Source organism: Oncorhynchus tshawytscha, linkage group LG05, assembly GCF_018296145.1.
Source record: "Oncorhynchus tshawytscha isolate Ot180627B linkage group LG05, Otsh_v2.0, whole genome shotgun sequence".
In the NCBI taxonomy this organism is placed as follows: Eukaryota; Metazoa; Chordata; class Actinopteri; order Salmoniformes; family Salmonidae; genus Oncorhynchus; species Oncorhynchus tshawytscha.
In genome coordinates, this window is record NC_056433.1 from 49,995,038 (window position 1) to 50,015,737 (window position 20,700).

Here is a 20,700-nt window from a genome sequence, read left to right on the forward strand (position 1 = left end):
AAATAAAATACATACAAAATACTTTCTTAATCATGGCCTCTTGTCACGCTCTCCCTAGGAGAGGTGGGTGTGGAGTCAGGTGCAGGAGTGAGCGAATTGCAAGAAAGGGTGTTTTATTTACAAGTCCAAAGAACAGGAATAGGACCAAAACAGTAGGCACAAAACAACAGGAACGTAGTCCCGATAAAACACCTGTTCAACAGAACAAACCAAAACACAACCCAAACAAATGACAGCTACACAAACAATCCCGCACAAAACCAAGAGGGTAGGGCGAGATTAAATACCCCACTAATAACCTAAACTATACACAGGTGAACAACAAGACAGACAAAACCAAACAAAAAAGAAAAAGGGATCGGTGGCAGCTAGTAGACCGCAGAGCGCCGAGCGAACAGGGAGAGGAGCCACCTTCGGTGGAAGTCGTGACAATACCCCCCCCCCGCCCTTGTTGCGCGGCTCCCGCAGTGCGCCGACGCCGGCCTCGAGGACGACCCGGAGGGCGAGGCGCAGGGCGATCTGGATGGAGGCGGTGGAACTCACTCAGCAGAGATGGGTCCAAGATGTCCCCCACCGGCTCCCAGCACCTCTCCTCCGGACCATACCCCTCCCAATCCACGAGGTACTGCAGGCCGCTCACCCGACGCCTAGAGTCCAGGATGGAACGTACAGTGTACGCCGGGCCCCCCTCGATGTGCGGAGGGACCTCCCGCACCTCAACGTCCTGCAGTGGACCAGCTACCACCGGCCTGAGGAGAGACACATGAAACGAGAGGTTAATAAGATAATAAGGGGGAGCTGTAACCTACAACACACCTCGTTTATTCTCCTCAGGACTTTAAATTAACCCAGCTTCCGGCAGGGCAGGCGGAGGTGCAGGTTTCGGGTCGAGAGCCAGACCTGGTCCCCCGGTGCGAACGCGGGGGCCTCATTGCGGTGGCGGTCAGTGCTCTCCTTCTGCCTCCCACTGGCCCGTTTCAGGGATTCCTGGACGGCTCTCCAGGTCTCTTGAGCGCTGCACCCATTCCTCCACCGCAGGAGCCTCGGTCTGGCTCTGATGCCACGGTACCAGGACCGGCTGATAGCCCAACACGCGCTGAAACGTCGACAGGTCCGTGGGGGAGTGGCGGAGTGAATTTGGAGCCACCACACCCTGTCCGTGCGGGTCCCGGAGAATTACGAGGTACTCATAATGGCCAGATGTGGTACTAAACGCAGTCTTCCACTCATCCCCCTCCTGGATTCGCACCAAGTTATACGCGCTCCTGAGATCCAGTTTTGTGAAGAAGCGTGCTCCGTGAAATGACTCCACCGCCGTGGCGATGAGAGGTAGCAGGTAACTGAACCCCACTGTGATGGAATTTAGACCTCTATAGTAAATGCACAGATGCAGACCTCCCTCCTTCTTCTTCACAAAAAAGAAACTCGAGGAGGCGGGTGACGTGGAGGGCCGAATGTACCCCTGTCCCAGAGATTCGGTGACACATGTCTCCATAGCCACCATCTCCTCCTGCGACAGGGGATACACGTGACTCCTGGGAAGTGAGGCGTTCACCTGGAGGTTTATTGCACAATCCCCTCGTGATGAGGTGGTAATTGTCTCGCCCTATTTTTACAGAAAGCGACAGCCAAATCGCCATATTCGGGGGGAATGCGCACAGTGGAGACTTGGTCTGGATTCTCCACCATCGTAGCACTGATGGAAACTCCCACACACCTACCTGAGCACTCCTGACCACCACTTAAGAGCCCCCTGTTTCCTCAAAATTTTGGGATTGTGATAAGCCAACCAGGGAATCCCCAGCACCACTGGAAACGCAGGAGAATCAATGAGGAAGAGACTAATCCGCTCCTCATGACCCCCCTGCGTCACCATGTCCAGTGGAACCGTGGCCTCCCTGACCAGCCCTGACCCTAACGGTCGACTATCTAGGGCGTGCACGGGGAAGGGTTGGTCCATCTGAACCAAGGGAACCCGTAACTTAAGCGCGAACCCACGGTCCATAAAACTCCCCGCTGCCCCTGAATCTACTAGCACCTTATGCTGGGAATGAGGGGAAAACTCAGGAAAGGAATCAACACAAACATATGACCAACAGGGAGCTCTGGGTGAGCCTGGTGCAGACTCACCTGAGGTGTCCGTGCAGTGCTCTGCCTGCCCTCTCGACTCCCAGACGAGCTCCCCCAGCACCGGTCAGAAGTGTGGTCTCCGACCACAACTGGTGCAGGAGGAGGCTCCTCCTCCGGTCGCCCTAGCTGCATCCCCCCCTAACTCCATGGGTGTCGGAGCGGGGGGTCTGGGAGGTGGAACGAACAGAACCCTATCTGGACGACCGTGAGCAGCCAGCAAGTTGTCCAGCCTGATGGACATGTCGATCAGTTGGTCCAGAGTGAGGGTGGTGTCTCGACAAGCTAGCTCCCTGCGGACGTCCTCTCGCAGGCTACACCTATAGTGGTCCATCAGGGCCCTGTCATTCCACTCCGCGCTGGCGGCCAGGGTCCGGAACTCCATCGCAAAGTCCTGTGCGCTCCTCATCTCCTGCCTTAGATGAAACAGCCGTTCACCCGCTGCTCTGCCCTCCGGTGGGTGATCGAACACAGCCAGGAAGCAGCGGGTGAACTCTGGGTAATGGTCCCTCACTGAATCTGGACCCTCCCAGACCGCGTTGGCCCACTCCAGGGCTTTTCTGAAAGGCAGGAGACGAGAACGTTGACACTCTCCTCTCCCTGAACCCAATAGAAAATCTTTGGAGGGAGCTGAAAGTCCGTATTGCCCAGCGACAGCCCCGAAACCTGAAGGATCTGGAGAAGGTGTGTATGGAGGAGTGGGCCAAAATCCCTGCTGCAGTGTGTGCAAACCTGGTCAACATCTACAGGAAACGTTTGATCTCTAATTGCAAACAAAGGTTTCTGTACTAAATATTAAGTTCTGCTTTTCTGATGTATCAAATACTTAAGTCATGCAATAAAATGCAAATTAATTACTTAAAAATCATACAATGTGATTTTCTGGATTTTTGTTTTAGATTCTGTCTCTCACAGTTGAAGTGTACCCATGATAAAATTACAGACCTCTACATGCTTTGTAAGTAGGAAAACCTGTAAAATCGGCAGTGTATCAAATACTTGTTCTCCCCAGTGTATGTGTTTTTTCCTGTCTAGGGTTTTTGTGTGTTCATGGTGTTGTTTCTAGTCTAGGTGTTTTTATGTCTATGGTTGCCTAGATTGGTTCTCAATCAGAGGCAGCTGTTTATCGTTGTCTCTGATTGGGGACCATATTTAGGTAGCCATATTCCAGCCCAGTACCACCAGTGCCAACACCATGCACCAGGCTTCCCGTGCACCTCCAGAGTCCAGTACACCCTGTTCCTCTTCCCCGCACTCCCCTGAGGTGCGTGTCCCCAGCCCGGTACCAACAGTTCCGGGACCACGCACCAGGCCTCCTGTGCGCCTCCAGAGCGTCCGGTGACAGTACCTTGTCAAGAGTGTCTGGCAAAAGTACCCAGTCCAGAGCGTCCGGCGACAGTTCACAGACCGGAGCGTCCGGCGACAGTTCACAGACCGGAGCGTCCGGCGACAGTTCACAGACCGGAGCGTCCGGCGACAGTTCACAGACCGGAGCGTCCGGCGATAGTTCACAGACCGGAGCGTCCGGTGACAGTTCACAGACCGGAGCGTCCGGCGACAGTTCACAGACCGGAGCGCCCGGCGACAGTTCACAGACCGGAACCTCCCACGACGGGCCACAGACCGGAACCTCCCACGACGGGCCACAGTCCGGAACCTCCCCTCGACGGGCCATAGTCCGGAACCTCCCACGACGGGCCACAGTCCGGAACCTCCCACGATGGGCCACCAGAGACGGTCCCCAGCCCGGGGTCTCCAGCGAAGGTCTCCACCTGCCCGGGGTCCCCATCGAGGGTCCCCAGCCCTCAATGTAAAGTAGGGGGGCGGCGTCCAGAACCTAAGCCGCCACCAAGGTTAGATGCCCACCCAGACCCTCCCATATATGTTTAGTATTCTTTGTTTTCTTTATTATTTTGGTTAGGTCAGGGTGTGACGAGGGTGATATATGTGTTTTGTCCTGTCTAGGGTTTTTGTATGTTTATGGTGGTGTGTCTAGTTCTAGGGGTTTTTATGTCTATGGTTGCCTAGATTGGTTCTCAATCAGAGGCAGCTGTTCATCGTTGTCTCTGATTGGGGACCATACTGAGGTAGCCATATTCCTTGGCTATTTCGTGGGTTATTGTCTATGTGTAGTTGCATGTCAGCATTCGTCTTTATAGCTTCACGTTCGTTTTGTTATTTTGTTAGTTTGTTTAAGTGTTCTTCGTTTTAATAAAAGAAGAATGTATTCATCTCACGCTGCGCCTTGGTCTCCTTGTTACAACGACCGTGACACCCATATACCACCCACCACTGCGACCCGTATGCTCTCGTCGGCTTGGCCTCTACATATTCATCACCAGACCCACTGGCTCCAGGTCATCTATAAGTCTTTGCTAGGTAAAACTCTGCCTTATCTCAGCTCACTGGTCACCATAACAACACCCACCCGTAGCACGCGCTCCAACAGGTGTATTTCACTGGTCATCCCCAAAGCCAACATTTTCTTTGGCCACCTTTCCTTCCAGTTCTCTGCTGCCAATGACTGGAATGAATTGCAAAAATCGCTCAAGTTGGAGACTAACTTTAAGCATCAGCTATCTGAGCAGCTTACTGATCACTGCAGCTGTACATAGCCCATCTGTAAATAGCCCATCCAACTACCTACCTCATCCCCATATAGTTTTTATTTACTTTTTTCTCTTTTGCACACCAGCATTTCTACTTGCACATCATCATCTGCACATCTATCACTTCAGTGTTAATTTGCTAAATTGTAATTACTTTGCTACTATTGGCCTATTTATTGCTTTACCTCCCTACTCCATTTGCACACACTGTATATAGATTTTTCTATTGTGTTATTGACTGTACTTTTGTTTATTCCATGTGTAACTCTGTATTGTTGTTTTGTTGTTGCACTGCTTTGCTTTATCTTGGTCAGGTCGCAGTTGTAAATGAGAACTTGTTCTCAATTGGCCTACCTGGTTAAATAAAGGACAAATTAAAAAATAATTATTAGTTTAAGTGTTATCTGACAAAACTATGTGGAGATATGGGATCAGAGTACGGGATCTATTTCACATCGAGGCTTGGTGGTTATCGAGGGGGAGTGTTGGAAAAAAATGTGAATTGAGAGAGGAACTGTTGGCATTCACAATGGATGTAAAAAACAGACTGCTGACTGTGTGTAATGATTAATAAGGTTTCCTTTCATTATGTGTTGTCGAATTCATACAAGTATTTACTGCCATTCTAAAAGGTGTGGCAATACATCCATTGTGAATGCCAACAGTTCCTCTCTCAATTCAATTTGTTTTCCAACATGCCTTCAGACTTACCTTTTTTGTATTATTTTCCTTGAAATAACAACTAGTGTGTATCGTGTGCGCTTCCCCCATTTGGAAAGTTGGTCTGCCTGCTCTTCAGTCCGAGAGAGACATTCAGAGAGGTGCTCAGATAATTAGAATGGTGGAGCAGAGCTTGATCAGGACTGCTGTAGTAACGGCAGTAAAGGAGCAAGAGAATGCTATTGATCAAAACAACAGGTCAGAGTGATGGAGATGATAATCACTCCGATGATGATGAATACCACACTCAGCCGAGCGTCATGCTTGATTTAGTCAAACAGATGTGTCAAAAGACTGGAGACGGTATTGTTTCAAGTCTATCAGCAAATGTTAGTCCATCCAAGGTAGCCGCCAACACTGTCCCAGTGTGCATGCCTCCCACTTTCAGACGTGATAGCACAGATACATGTACTGTGTAGGAGTGGCAGGAAATTATGAAGACTTACTTGGTAAAGAAAGGTTTCAAAATGCCAAAGCAAGGTAATGAAATCATAGATAGAATAATGGGGAGGGCCAAGGACATAGTCAAGGTAGGAATCTGCAGCAACCCTTGTAAACATCAGCAGAGAACCTGAGGTTATTTTCGGTATTTTGAAACAGCACTTTGGTGAGGCCATCTCCCCCGACAAGACCTTGGTAGCTTAGACTACTGGGTGTGCATTAACCGAGTAGCAGATCTAGCTCATGAATGTCTACAAAGCCAGGGCAGACAGATGGATGACGTGGGTTTTGCGGTCACCCCAAACATGAACTGTACACAGCATTCGGATGCAAGCCTAGGAAGAAATGGACAGTGGATGAAGTCCAGGAATTGATAGACAGCCATCAAAGTGGCAGGTGGAAACAAAACATATTGACATTACAGGAAACCAGAAGAGCGCTCAGTGCCCCGTTCCTATCTCAGTGGTTCAAGGAGTTCAGAGTGGCAATGATCAGGTGACAATGACAAAACTCGCAAAACACTGCTAGAACAGTTTCTCAAAAACCAAAACTCTGCTCCCCCTGCCACAACAGGGTCTCGCAGAACTGCACTCCTGTCTCCCTTCCCACATGCCATATATGTAAAGATGTGGCTCACTCCACTGTATTAATGACCGCCTGTGCTTCAAATGTCACAATCTTGGCCGCCAAACTGTAGACTGCCCAGAAAAGCAGGAAGTTTGAAGAGAGGCGCCAGTCGATCAGCGGCCACAAAATCAAGGTCCAGCTTTAAACGAATAGTTCTGCACCTCGAGGGGGAAGGTGCAGATAAAAACAAGAGTCCTGAAACAGAACCGTCTTCATACAAAGAGAAACACCAAGGCGACACAAATGTGATTTATCAACGTACTCGGAGACTAGTAAGAATTGTTTGTTCTATGCACCAGTGACCATGCAGGGCTCAGTAGAACTAAAAGGACTCATCGATAGTGGTTCAAATGCCCGTGTGCTAAGTGAATCTGCCGATCATACATTGCTTCAAAGACGTCTGAACTGAAAGCCAAAAAATGTCCACTCCTGTGGTACCTCATTGGATGTGGAGAACAACAGGTTGATCTCAAATGTGAATATGAGCTCCATATCGAATTAATGAACTGTATGAAAGCTGGTGCCAGTCTTAGTTGTGCCAGGACAATCTGACGACGTGATCATTGCAACAGATGTAATGAAACGTGTCCTCCATCAACTGAAAAGTACAGAGGGATATTGGGAACAATATCACAACCAGAAATGGCCTTTCTGATGAATCAGATACACTTCTAAGCATACTGGCAAATGTTGCCCGTTGGCAAGAAAAGGTTGTGAAAGTTGCCACTGTCGTTCTCAACCTGTGTCTGGTGTAGGATGAACATGGGGTAGGCTGAAGAGAAAAGGGCCCTTTCCATTGGCAGTACTGTAATTGTAGAGCCCACAACGTCTTGAGCAGCACAGAGGAGTGTGTAAGTGGGTTGTACCGTATGCCTGCTTGTGGGGGTGACAAATGGATCTCCATGAAGGCGGTTAATGCAAAACTGGCATAAGTATACCCCTGTATAAGATTGGAAGATCTGGAGTTAAACAGCTGCTGTGGTCAATGTGATGATTAACAAGATGTCACGGAAGGTTATTTGAACCACACCTGAACAGGAAGAAAAACGCATATATGCGGATGTGTTGAAAGAAATGGTTCTGTTTTCTTTTTTTTATTACGGTGTCTGATTTCATCATTTTTAAATGCAACATACCAGTTGGTCTGTACAGGCGATGTGTTTACTGTTTTACGCTCTCAGACAGTTCCTCCATTTGGTGTTTCAATAATTTCATCTCACTGTCTTCCATTGGTTCTGATAAGGAAAGGACCAAATTGACAGCATTTGTCACATTCTGACCTTAGTTCCTTTGTTATGTCTTTGTTTTAGTATGGTCAGGGCGTGAGTTGGGGTGGGTAGTCTGTTCTTTTTTCTATGTTGTGTTTGTGTTTGGCCTGGTATGGTTCTCAATCAGAGGCAGGTGTCGTTCGTTGTCTCTGATTGAGAATCATACTTAGGTAGCCTTTTCACACCTGTGTTTTGCGGGTGATTATTTTCTGTTTTAGTGTTTTACGCACCTTACAGGACTGTTTCGGTTTTCGTTTATTTTCACTGTTGTTATTTTGTATTTTCAGTGTTCAGTATAATAAATCATCATGGACACACACCGCTGCGCATTGGTCCGACATTTCATACTCCTCGTCAGAGAAGGACGAAGAATTACGTTACAGAATTAGAGGTGAAGTCCTCACATTTGGCAAATCTACAGAGATTCTACAGAACTAGGCTTAATCTGTCACGCCTTGGTTTTAGTATTTTGTGTTTTCTTTAATTATTTGTTCAGGCCAGGGTGTGACATGGGTTTATTGTGTTGTCGTATTGGGGTTTTGTAGGCATTGGGATTGTGGCTGATTAGGGGTGTGTCTAGCATAGGCTTGGCTGCCTGAGGCGGTTCTCAATCAGAGTCAGGTGATTCTCGTTGTCTCTGATTGGGAACCATATTTAGGTAGCCTGGGTTTCACTGTGTATTTTGTGGGTGATTGTTCCTGTCTCTGTGTAGTGTTCACCAGATAGGCTGTAATTAGGTTTTCACGTTTGTTGTTTTTGTATTTATTTAGTTATTTCATGTATCGCTATTTTTTCATTAAAGAACATGAGTAACCACCACGCTGCATTTTGGTCCGACTCTCCTTCAACAGACGAACGCCGTTACATAATCATCATGCACGTTCCATTTGATCCCATATAAGGTCTGTCAGTAATGCCGAGCGATGAAAGTAGTAAATTGTCATACATCTGGAGAGCAACACCATTTAACATTGTATGGAGTTGTAAAAAAACACAACTACTTACCCACTCCTGGACATCAGTGACTCACTGCTGTACCGGGCCATCATTCACAGACATTAGGTTCTTCAGAACTTCAAGACTCTCCTTTTCATCCAGAAGTTTTTGCTTGGTCTATGAGGACAAACAAATTAAGAAAAAGAATCTGAGAAAATGTGGCATGATGTGTCATCTTGTTAGCAGACAGTATCTTAAAAATGACCATTAAACTCATTGCAAAGCTAACAAAACATTAATGTCCCTAATTAGAAAGCAGTAGTCCCCAGGACATTTACAGTATTAGGCAAGACTTCCTTCTCGTCTTGTGCACCAGTGACATGGAATAGTCTACAATCCATGCTTCATCTAGATATGTCAGTGCCACTGAATGAATTTAAAATATTGATGGGAGACTCTGTTACAGAGGAGTGTAAATGTTTTTTTTTAGGCTGGATCATATTGTATTGTTGTATGTTTTAATTCTGTAATGTATTGATTGTTGTTGCCTTCTTGGCTAGGTCTCACTTGAAAAAGAGACTCTGGGTCTCAATGAGCTTTTCCTGGTTAAATAAAGGTTAAACATTTTGATGCAAATTCACGACTGCTTGCTTAAACTATCTTTCAAGGTTACCTCACGGAATAATTTGCTCAGGGTAGCACTCATATGGGTGAAACGCCAACTGCGCTGGTCCAGTGCTCTGTTGAAGAAGTCACATTTACAGAGACGAGTGCAGTTTTCATTTAAAGCAGAACGCAAACCAGTCATTAATTGGTCATGAAATCTAGACTACGTAGCTGACACAAGTGCTAGGACAGGTTTTTTTTTCAACTTTAAAATGTATCCTTTAACCTCACTGACAGCCACATACAAAAAGCTACACCCAGGCAAACCAGTTCCATGTATTGCGACAGCTATTTGCACCAAATACAGTATATCTTCAAGATGAAGGCGTTTGCCTGTTCAACTTCCTCCCCAAGTGTACAGGCTGCACTCTCCTGGTTGGTCCCTCCCCATTTGATATATGTATTGGGTGAGAATGAACGTGATCTTCTTACGAAGAAACAATGTACTTATGACACTGATTACAATGTACTTATGACACAATAATTCACTACTAACTAGTGGGATTGAAAAGACTTGTATAATACCTCACACTCCACGAGCTTTGGCATGAACCACAGAGAGGAAGGGCTTTATCTCTAGCAAGTTCTCCAGCTCACGGCAGGCTCTGCAGTCCTTTAGTAAATATAGTTACACACCAAATTGTTGTAAAAGAAGGTGGCCGTGTTGCCCACTTCCCTCTACAGCTACAGGGTGTACACATGTATTTCCCTCTTGAACGTGTTGGGAGAGAAGTCCGCAAGTTTTGAGCTCGAATACCTGGAAGCCTCAATCGCTTCCGCAAATTCGGCTACACCACAGACACCATTTCCAGGGACGTTGGAACACACACACACACACACACACACACACACACACACACACACACACACACACACACACACACACACACACACACACACACACACACACACACACACACACACACACACACACACACACACACACACACACACACCTACACCTAGACATGACTCTGCATGATCCATGTCTTCAACACTGTTATAAGCCATCAGTGTTTTATCCCTTGCTAAGCTGGCTGTTGGAGCTGAGAAAACAATACACAGAGATATTAAAGGTATGACATGCTAGAGCAGGGGTGTTCATTATTTTGGCCTTGGTGGGCCAAATAAATACATTCGGGAGCAAGTGAAAGCAAGTCATGTTGTGGGCCACATCTGGCACATGGGGCCCACTGAGGCCAGTCCTTTGTATTGAATAATGTAATTCTTGAAAAATCTATTGCCAACATTACACCTATTAATCTCTTACCGGTAGAAGATGATGCATGGAACGTTTGTGTGACTACTGTGCCTCTGCTGTCCATCTCTCTCCAAGGGACCCTGGAAACAGTTGCTTTTTTTGTTTTCTGTTTCTTTCTTCTTTGAAAAAAGTTTCATTCATACATTTGGATTGTCATTTGCTGTTGCTTATGCGGCAGCTACTCTTCAAAGGGTGACACACAAAAAAGGGCCCTTACATACTTTCTTTGTTAACTGATTAATTAAAGTATTTCACAATAAAGGAAAATAAAGGTTTCTCAAAAGGGGACAAAGTCTACACATCAAACTGCATTTTTTTCTTTTAATCACATTACCGGTTCTGGGCTTGCCCTTGTCTCAGAAGCTCTTCCAGTTGATCCTCGTAGTCTTCCTCTAAAGACGAAGCCATACTATGTGGCTGTTGTGATAGAGGTAGACAGGCAAGTAGACAGACATATTGACAGATAAGTATGGCAAACACAGACAAAACACGCAGGCACACAAACTTGCAACTAAGGGTGACAGACAGGCAGGCAGACAGACGGAGAGAGACAGAGAGGGAGAACATCTTGTAAAAGAGCCTTTGAGTTGGGTGTAGAAAACCAGTGAGATACGGAGAGAGAGTAAGAGAAGATAGAGTGGGAAAAAGGAGAGAGAGAGAGAGAGAGAGAGTAAGAGAAGATAGAGAGTGGGTAAGAGGCGAGAGAGAGAGAGAGAGAGAGCGTGGGTAAGAGTATAGAGAGAGTAAGAGAAGAGAGAGAGTGGGTAAGAGGAGAGAGAGGGAGAGTGGGTAAGAGGAGAGAGAGAGTAAGAGAAGCTAGAGAGAGAGAGTGGGTAAGAGGAGAGAGAGAGTAAGAGAAGCGAGAGTGTGAGTAAGAGGAGAGAGAGCGAGAGAAAGAAGGAATAGTTCTTAAAAGAGCCTTTGTTTTTTCATCTTGACATGACCCTCCAGCATGACAATGCCACCAGCCATACTGCTTGTTCTGTGCATGATATACTGCAGGACAGGAATGTCAGTGTTCTGCCATGGTCAGCGAAGAGCCCGGATCTCAATCCCATTGAGCACATCTGCGACCTGTTGGATCGGAGGGTGAGGGCTAGGGACATTCCCCCCAGAAATGTCCGGGAACTTGCAGGTGCCTTGGTGGAAGAGTGGGGTAACATCTCACAGCAGAAACTGGCAAATATGGTGCAGTCCATGAGGAAGAGATACACTGCAGTACTCAATGCATTTAGTGGCCACACCAGATACTGACTGTTACTTTTGATTTTGACCCCCCCCCCTTTGTTCAGGGACACATTATTCCATTTTTGTTAGTCACATGTCTGTGGAACACTAAGTGCCTACCGTCTGTAAGGTGTTAGTGTCTTAACGACCGTTCCACATTGTTTATGGTTCATTGAACAAGCATGGGAAACAGTGTTTAAACCCTTTACAGTGAAGATCTGTGAAGTTATTTGGATTTTTACAAATTATCTTTGAAAGACAGGGTCCTGAAAAAGCGATGTTTCTTTTTTTGCTGAGTTTAGGACCGCTATTCCATTGGTAGCCTATGTAATGTAACCTAAGGTAAGGTAATTTATCATACCAAACAGGTCAACGCATACTGGTACAAATGTGCAATCAAGACGTAGGATACTACATGTCCCACAATTCGTACTATATTGTATGACCACTATTAAATTGGAAGCCTAATGTACTGTAGCCTAACATAACGTGACATATCATACTAAATGGTGTGTCTCGGATTTCCGAAAATAATAATACTAAATGCTCTGAGACCAGGTTGCAACCAATCAATGAGTCTATACAGTACAGTGGCGGCTGACGAGTGGAAGACGGCTCTTAATAATGGGTGGAACAGAGCAAATGGAATGGCATCAAACACTTGGAAACCATGTGTTTGGTTGATGTATTTGCTACCATTCCACTATTCCACTCCAGCCATTACCACGAGCCCAACCTCCCCAATTAAGGTGCCACCAACCTCTTGTGATACAGTATAATTAGTTTAAAAGTTTAAAAAAGAAAAAGATGTACCAATGCATATTGCCCCTTTAATGAATACATTCCATTTATCTTAGCCTGTGATTCGTGGAAGGGTTGAGGTGACGCAAGGCGCATATTCAGGAACATTAAATGTAATAGGTAAGTGTTCAGAAGGATACAACGTTTTGGAACGCTATATAAAACAAGCATGCATCACTGACATGCAGAATAAGTAATCACATCGGCTCTGTTTGTGGTATCTGTTTGTGGTATTTCTATCTGCAACGTTCTAGAATGTGTTCGTACTGAACGGTGCCCCTGGTGAATAACGCCCAGCGCTAAGAGGTAAGTGTATTTATAATTTTCAGAGTGAGCCAAGTCAACACCAGACGTTCTGTCGGAAGGGGGAAAAGGTAAGAAACAAGTGCATTGTAAATATGCAGATATGCTTTTCTATGGCAATGAATTAGTTGTATAAGTTCACCATACTACAAATACATATAGGCTACTATGTTGGTTTGTTTGTTGGCATAACTTATACGAATATAATCACTAAAAGGTAATGACAGATAAATTTTATTGATACGAACAAACAAATAAACTGCTTTTGGACGTTCCAATACAATTAGAATAAAGTCGTGCAGATCCGTAGGATAAGCTACCCAGAGAGAAGTTTAGGAACTATAGGCATGAGCCTCTCAATTGTAGGCTAAGCCTTACAGTGAAATACCTACTAGTATAGAGGATATTTGCTTAATTACTGTGACAGAGGCACATGTGGTTATTATAAGAAATTGTTAGCCTATAAATTCACAGTTGGATTTTTAAAAAGTTTTTAAACGGGCAGACGGTTTCAGATTGCTCACGATTGACTGGGGGACACCACTTTCCTCTTATTGTCAATGAATTAAAGAAATTCACCTACACTACAACACTGTCACAATCACATTGGTTAGTAGTTTAATATTGTATTTCTAATTTTAATTATACAAGCACTTGAACAGTGTGTGTGTGGGCATAGGGCTGTCAACAGGGGTGGACTGGGACCAGAAATCAGCTCTGGCATTTCTAACACACCGGCCCATATCTTTCCTTGAGGCCCCCATTATTAACCAGAAAAAAGTCGTAGCTGTATTGAAGTGGCATGTTTTTAGGGAATCTCGGTTGTTTTGACAGTGCCTAAGGTTGAACTGCGTTAGAGCTGTCAAATCCACAAGCGGCTCCTGGCATTAGGTCTATACCTAAAGCGGACATTGCCATTGGCTGCATGCTGCCAAATGAAGAGAAATCCCATTCAACCTTCTTTACAAGTTTGAACACTTGAATGTGAGATATAATGTAATCTACACCTTGATTAGGCTGATAGAAATCCAAATGCTTTAGTTGAATGATTTTCAATTTGACCGTTATTATTTATAGCCTCCACTTTCTCTTTCTAAACTTCTAATGTGAGTGGTATGGGTGTGGCTTTTTGTGGCCATGATAAAGAGCAACTGCTCATCGATTTGACAGCTCCAACGCAGTTAGGTTACACACACACCTCCGACACCACCAAAACATCAGCTGTGCGAGTGTCGGCTATTGCCGGTTAACAATAGGAAAAGGCAATATTTCCTCACTTGGTAACGGCCCTGGGGACTTTATGTAGCAACCACCTAGTAGACCGCATCTAGTAACTGCTAGTGGTGAAGGAGAGCAGGCTACCAAGGTAGAGGGGGAGTTTAGGTTATCCAGAAAGGCTTTGTAGATGAACCATAGAGAATGAAAGGGGCCTCTAATGGCAAAAAGGCCATTTTAGCATGAGCAGTGCCATTGAGGGCTTCAAACCATGCTTCCGCCATTTTAAAGTAGTCAATTTAGTCAACTGGGTGGGGATTCTTATAGGTTGTAGCCTCAATGGTGCTACCCATGCTGTCACAGACACTATAATAGCACAGACATAAAGATGAGTCCTAATATTGATCTATATTGGATGAACCACCATTTGATACAAGGCGCAAAGGTGGGTGAGAATTTATTTAAAAAACGCGGAGATGCATGATAAACAGTCTCTTTAACACAGAAGAGGCTGCATGCAGATCCAATAAGTCGCCACAATCAATTACAGAAAGAAAAGTGTCTTGAAAAAGCTGCTCTCTAGCCTCAAACTGGAAGAAAGCCTTGATACGCAAGTAAACACCCAACTATAAGCACATTTCTGAAATTGTGGTATGGCATTAACCTTTACTTAACAATGCTATCTATTTTTCTTGTTGGTTTTTTTCTCTCAGTTGTTTGAGAAATTGCTCATCCACTTTGCAAAACATGTCTTGATGAACGTCCAGAACTGTCGGCTTGTTCCACTTATTTTCACCAGACATGACAACATTGGATCAGTTGCCACCCTATTGCCTTGCATTTCCATTACTGCAGTCCTATGATGCAATTGAGAAAATTGAATGCATATGCCAAGAACTACCTAATACTGATTTTACACTTGATCTCATTTGAGTTGGTATTTCATTATTGTCACACCCCTGCCTAACCCCTGAAGGACGTCATTGTCCAAAGGTTGAAAGGATTTGAATCAATAGTACTCTTCTACATCATAGAGATAGTTGATTATTGATTTATATTCCCCCCCACCCCCCCAAAAAAAAATTGTAGACGTACAGTGCCTTGCGAAAGTATTCGGCCCCCTTGAACTTTGCGACCTTTTGCCACATTTCAGGCTTCAAACGTAAAGATATAAAACTGTATTTTTTTGTGAAGAATCAACAACAAGTGGGACACAATCATGAAGTGGAACGACATTTATTGGATATTTCCAACTTTTTTAACAAATCAAAAACTGAAAAATTGGGCGTGCAAAATTATTCAGCCCCCTTAAGTTAATACTTTGTAGCGCCACCTTTTGCTGCGATTACAGCTGTAAGTCGCTTGGGGTATGTCTCTATCAGTTTTGCACATTGAGAGACTGACATTTTCCCCCATTCCTCCTTGCAAAACAGCTCGAGCTCAGTGAGGTTGGATGGAGAGCATTTGTGAACAGCAGTTTTCAGTTTTTCCACAGATTCTCGATTGGATTCAGGTCTGGACTTTGACTTGGCCATTCTAACACCTGGATATGTTTATTTTTGAACCATTCCATTGTAGATTTTGCTTTATGTTTTGGATCATTGTCTTGTTGGAAGACAAATCTCCGTCCCAGTCTCAGGTCTTTTGCAGACTCCATCAGGTTTTCTTCCAGAATGGTCCTGTATTTGGCTCCATCCATCTTCCCATCAATTTTAACCATCTTCCCTGTCCCTGCTGAAGAAAAGCAGGCCCAAACCATGATGCTGCCACCACCATGTTTGACAGTGGGGATGGTGTGTTCAGGGTGATGAGCTGTGTTGCTTTTACGCCAAACATAACGTTTTGCATTGTTGCCAAAAAGTTCAATTTTGGTTTCATCTGACCAGAGCACCTTCTTCCACATGTTTGGTGTGTCTCCCAGGTGGCTTGTGGCAAACTTTAAACGACACTTTTTATGGATATCTTTAAGAAATGGCTTTCTTCTTGCCACTCTTCCATAAAGGCCAGATTTGTGCAATATACGACTGATTGTTGTCCTATGGACAGAGTCTCCCACCTCAGCTGTAGATCTCTGCAGTTCATCCAGAGTGATCATGGGCCTCTTGGCTGCATCTCTGATCAGTCTTCTCCTTGTATGAGCTGAAAGTTTAGAGGGACGGCCAGGTCTTGGTAGATTTGATACTCCTTCCATTTCAATATTATCGCTTGCACAGTGCTCCTTGGGATGTTTAAAGCTTGGGAAATCTTTTTGTATCCAAATCCGGCTTTAAACTTCTTCACAACAGTATCTCGGACCTGCCTGGTGTGTTCCTTGTTCTTCATGATGCTCTCTGCGCTTTTAACGGACCTCTGAGACTATCACAGTGCAGGTGCATTTATACGGAGACTTGATTACACACAGGTGGATTGTATTTATCATCATTAGTCATTTAGGTCAACATTGGATCATTCAGAGATCCTCACTGAACTTCTGGAGAGAGTTTGCTGCACTGAAAGTAAAGGGTCTGAATAATTTTGCACGCCCAATTTTTCAGTTTTTGATTTGTTAAAAAAGTTTGAAATATCCAATAAATGTCGTTCCACTTCATGATTGTGTCCCACTTGTTGTTGATTCTTCACAAAAAAATACAGTTTTATATCTTTATGTTTGAAGCCTGAAATGTGGCAAAAGGTCGCAAAGTTCAAAGGGGCCGAATACTTTCGCAAGGCACTGTATATACCTGTCACTATGCATCACTTTTATTTATTATACTTTAAAGGGGAAATGAATGTTTTGTTTAGCCGTTGATTCTCTCTTTCTTTACACGGCCTGTCTGCTGTGTTTGACCTTTTTATCTGAACACACTAGTGTAAACCACAGTGCCTCAGGAACACCCCACCACCCACTAAGCTCAGATAGGAAACTGTGGTTCACTGCACAATAACAGTTAGACAGGGCATTCTTTGTCTTTAGGCATTCTCTGTTTGTTCTTTGTAAATGTTTTCTTGAAAATTTTCTCTTTTTAAATTCATAATCAGAGGATGAACACCTGTGTCTTTCTGTGAATCTAAGGCTGACTGCATGTTTATAGAATATAATTTTTTATGCATTCGTGTGACAATTTCTTTATTTCAAATTGAATACTATTTTCCTCAGTAATGACTGTCTCAGTCATCTTATGTTTGTCATACTGTAGGAAGCATGTTCTTTAAACATTTTCTGCAGACATATTTTGGGCATAGAACTGCAACAAAGTTTTTTCACTTTACTAGTGAAATAGTCATTGAAATTATTAAACGTCAATGAACGATGGAGATTAATTGGGTTTTCTTCCCATGATATTGTTTGTGGTACTCCAAAGCATTTTTCCAATGTCATTTAACTTGGTTTCATAATATAATTTCTTATTTTTGTTAAATTCAGTCACCAAATTTCTCAATTTATAGTATGTCAACCAATCAGAGCTTAAGACTGTGTCATCTAAAATAGTTGTTCTTTGTACAGGGACAAGAAACACAGATGTATTTGTGGCCCATTTTAAAAGCAAGTCTTGTTTTTTCTCATTACAGAGCAACAAGGATGAGAAGGTCTTCTCGTTTACTTGAGGTGACAGCTTTACTTGTAATAGGCATTCTGTGCCTGGCCATCATTTTTTTTAAAGAGGACATTCCCCCTGATGAACCCTCTAACCATGTCCAGATAAACAGAATGGAATTAACCTACAAAAACAGACCTCAGAAACCAACCAGTGAGAGCGCAGGTGTTTTCACCTGGGGCCATTGTCAACGGAATGAGTCTGCCGCCAATGTGTCAGGATTTTCCTCTCTGCCTGGTCACATCCAAAACTTCCTCTTCTATCGTCATTGCCGCCACTTCCCAATGCTGCTGGACGTACCTGATAAATGTGGAGGCCCTCACAAGTCTGCTGACGTCTTCCTTCTGCTGGTCATAAAAAGCTCACCTGTGAATTACGACCGCCGTGAGGTACTACGGAAAACCTGGGCCAAGGAGAGACTGCAAAACAAGGTGTGGATCCGCAGGATTTTTCTCTCTGGAACCACAGGCACAGGCTTTGAAAAGCGCACGCTAAACAAGCTTTTACGACTGGAGAATCGTGAGCATAATGATATCTTGCAGTGGGACTTCAACGACTCCTTCTTCAACCTCACCCTGAAGCAAATCGTGTTCCTAGAGTGGATGGACAAGAACTGCCGACAGGCCAGATTTCTCTTCAATGGTGACGATGATATCTTCGCCAACACAGATAACATGGTGGACTTCCTTCAGAGCCAGAAAAACAAAGATGGTGACAAGCACCTTTTTGCGGGCTATCTAATCCGCTATGTCGGACCCATTAGAGAGTCAGGGAGCAAATACTATGTCCCAGTCCAGGTTCAAGAGTCAGACTCGTATCCCCCTTATTGTGGTGGAGGGGGCTTCCTGCTCTCTGGATACACAGCTATGGTCATTTACAAAATGTCCCATACCATTCCCATTTTGCCAATTGACGACGTCTACATGGGAATGTGTCTGGAAAAGGCTGGTCTTAGGCCAGAGTCCCATTTTGGTGTCAGGACCGCTGGACTGCAAGTCCCCTCCCAAAAAGTGGACGCTTACGACCCTTGTTATTACAGGGAAATAATTCTAGTACACAGATTTCTACCCCATCAGATATATATTATGTGGCATGGAATACATGAACCTAACTTGAAATGTGGGAATTTGCAAGGTTCACTTTAACCCTTGAAATCAGTCGCCTGCTCAGGTTTCTTTTTCCAATCTTTTTTTGCCAAGCAATTACTGAGGTGTGCTCTCTCAAAGCAGGTGTTATTCCTGCAGATGTTTGAACAATGCCAGATCTATTGGCATATGGCAGGTTACTGTGAAATTTGGCAGCTGGCACTGTTATTCATGTAAATGATTGACAACACATTGATTTATAATTCCCCCCCCCAAAAAATGAATAGACGTGTATACCTGCCACTATGCATCACTTTTATTTATTATACTTTAAAAGGGCAATGAATGTCCATTTTGTTTAGCCATTGATTCTCTCTTTCTTTACACTCCTTGTCTGCTGTGTTTGACCTTTTTATCTGAACACTAGTGTAAACCACTGTGCCTCAGGAACACCCCACCACCAGCTAAGCTCAGAAAGGAAACTGTTGTGGTTCACTGCAAAATAACAGTTAGACAGGGCATTCTTTGTCTTTAGGCATTCTCTGTTTGTTCTTTGTAAATGTTTTCTTGAAAATGTTCTCTTTTTAAATTCATAATCAGAGGATGAACACCTGTGTGTCTTTCTGTGAATCTAATGCCGACTGCATGTTTATATAATATACTTTTTTTATGCATTTTTATAACAATTGTGAACAGATCCGTTTGTCCGTCGCACCCTAACACAGGTTGGAGACATAAAATGAACAGACCAGAGGCAGTGGATGTGGGTTCCTTTTCTTTTGTATCATTTACTAAACGGGTCTTCTTTCGGCCGACAAAATAACTCCAGTACAGGGGACATCCAACGCTGAAACACCAGCGTAACAAAAACATGAACTAAGCTGTTGACCTAAAGGCTGTGGCCAAAAAGGGAAAGCAAAACAATAAACAGCTACTCCTGTCTTAGACTATCGTCTATACGAAACAGTTACAGGAGGAACGCTTCTCTCTACCTAAAACCTGCCTAGGTTAACAGAGAGACAAGGTGCCCAGTCACAGATGCTTTCTCTGAGGTAGGAAAAACCGACACCCTCACAGGTCCCCGTCTCTACTCCCAATCCTCCCCCAGCTCCTCTCCTGGCACACCGATATAGGAGGAAGACACAAAGCAATTAGTGAGCCCAGCTGTGTACTAATTGGCTTCACACTGAGTACCTGTCCCCTGAGGAGGGTGCTGTCATTTAGTCTTCATCTGGCTGGTCGCTGAACTCTCACACAGTGTTGTTGCAAATTGCGTGTGTGATTTATTTGTCTTTAATCACACACACAAACACACACTTTTAATTGTCATTTCACTTTTAATTGTCATTTGTGTGGTATTACAAAATATTTGTCTAATGTCTCCAGTCATGTAAAACTATGTACAATTGTATGGAATAATTTTATATAAAGGTCTATTCTTTCCCAGAACCGCATATAATAGATGCATGCAATGCTTTATTATAAAGGGGATTTTTGGGGGGGGTTCCAGGTTTCCACTTCATTACTATCGCAATCTGACCGTGTCAGAATCAGATCAGTGATTAAAAGAAGGAAGGCATAGTAGCACAATCATTCCATCTCATCATTGATGCTGTTTTGAAAGGACGATAATTATTCAATGCCAGTGAGTTACAACTGAACATGTATCTAACTTTAATATTTAGCCTTTTTTCATTTTCTAATTGGTTTATTTGAATGGATTAGGGACATATAGAACTTAACATTAGAAACAGGTATTCAAATCATAGTTTAAGCAATTTTTCAACGCTACTTATGATTCAATTAGCTGATTTTCCATGACCACACGCACTTTTGGGC

At 44.2% G+C, this 20,700-nt stretch overlaps 1 protein-coding gene across 1 annotated transcript; it reads left to right on the forward strand.

Annotated features, from left to right (window-relative positions):
• Nucleotides 1–12,961: 12,961 nt before the first annotated feature.
• Nucleotides 12,962–20,315, forward strand: b3gnt3.4 (UDP-GlcNAc:betaGal beta-1,3-N-acetylglucosaminyltransferase 3, tandem duplicate 4). Its single transcript, XM_024421169.2, has 2 exons — nt 12,962–13,057; nt 17,751–20,315. The coding sequence occupies exon 2, from the start codon at nt 17,761–17,763 to the stop codon at nt 18,919–18,921; it is 1,161 nt and encodes a 386-aa protein (XP_024276937.1). The 5' UTR covers nt 12,962–13,057; nt 17,751–17,760; the 3' UTR covers nt 18,922–20,315.
• Nucleotides 20,316–20,700: the final 385 nt, after the last annotated feature.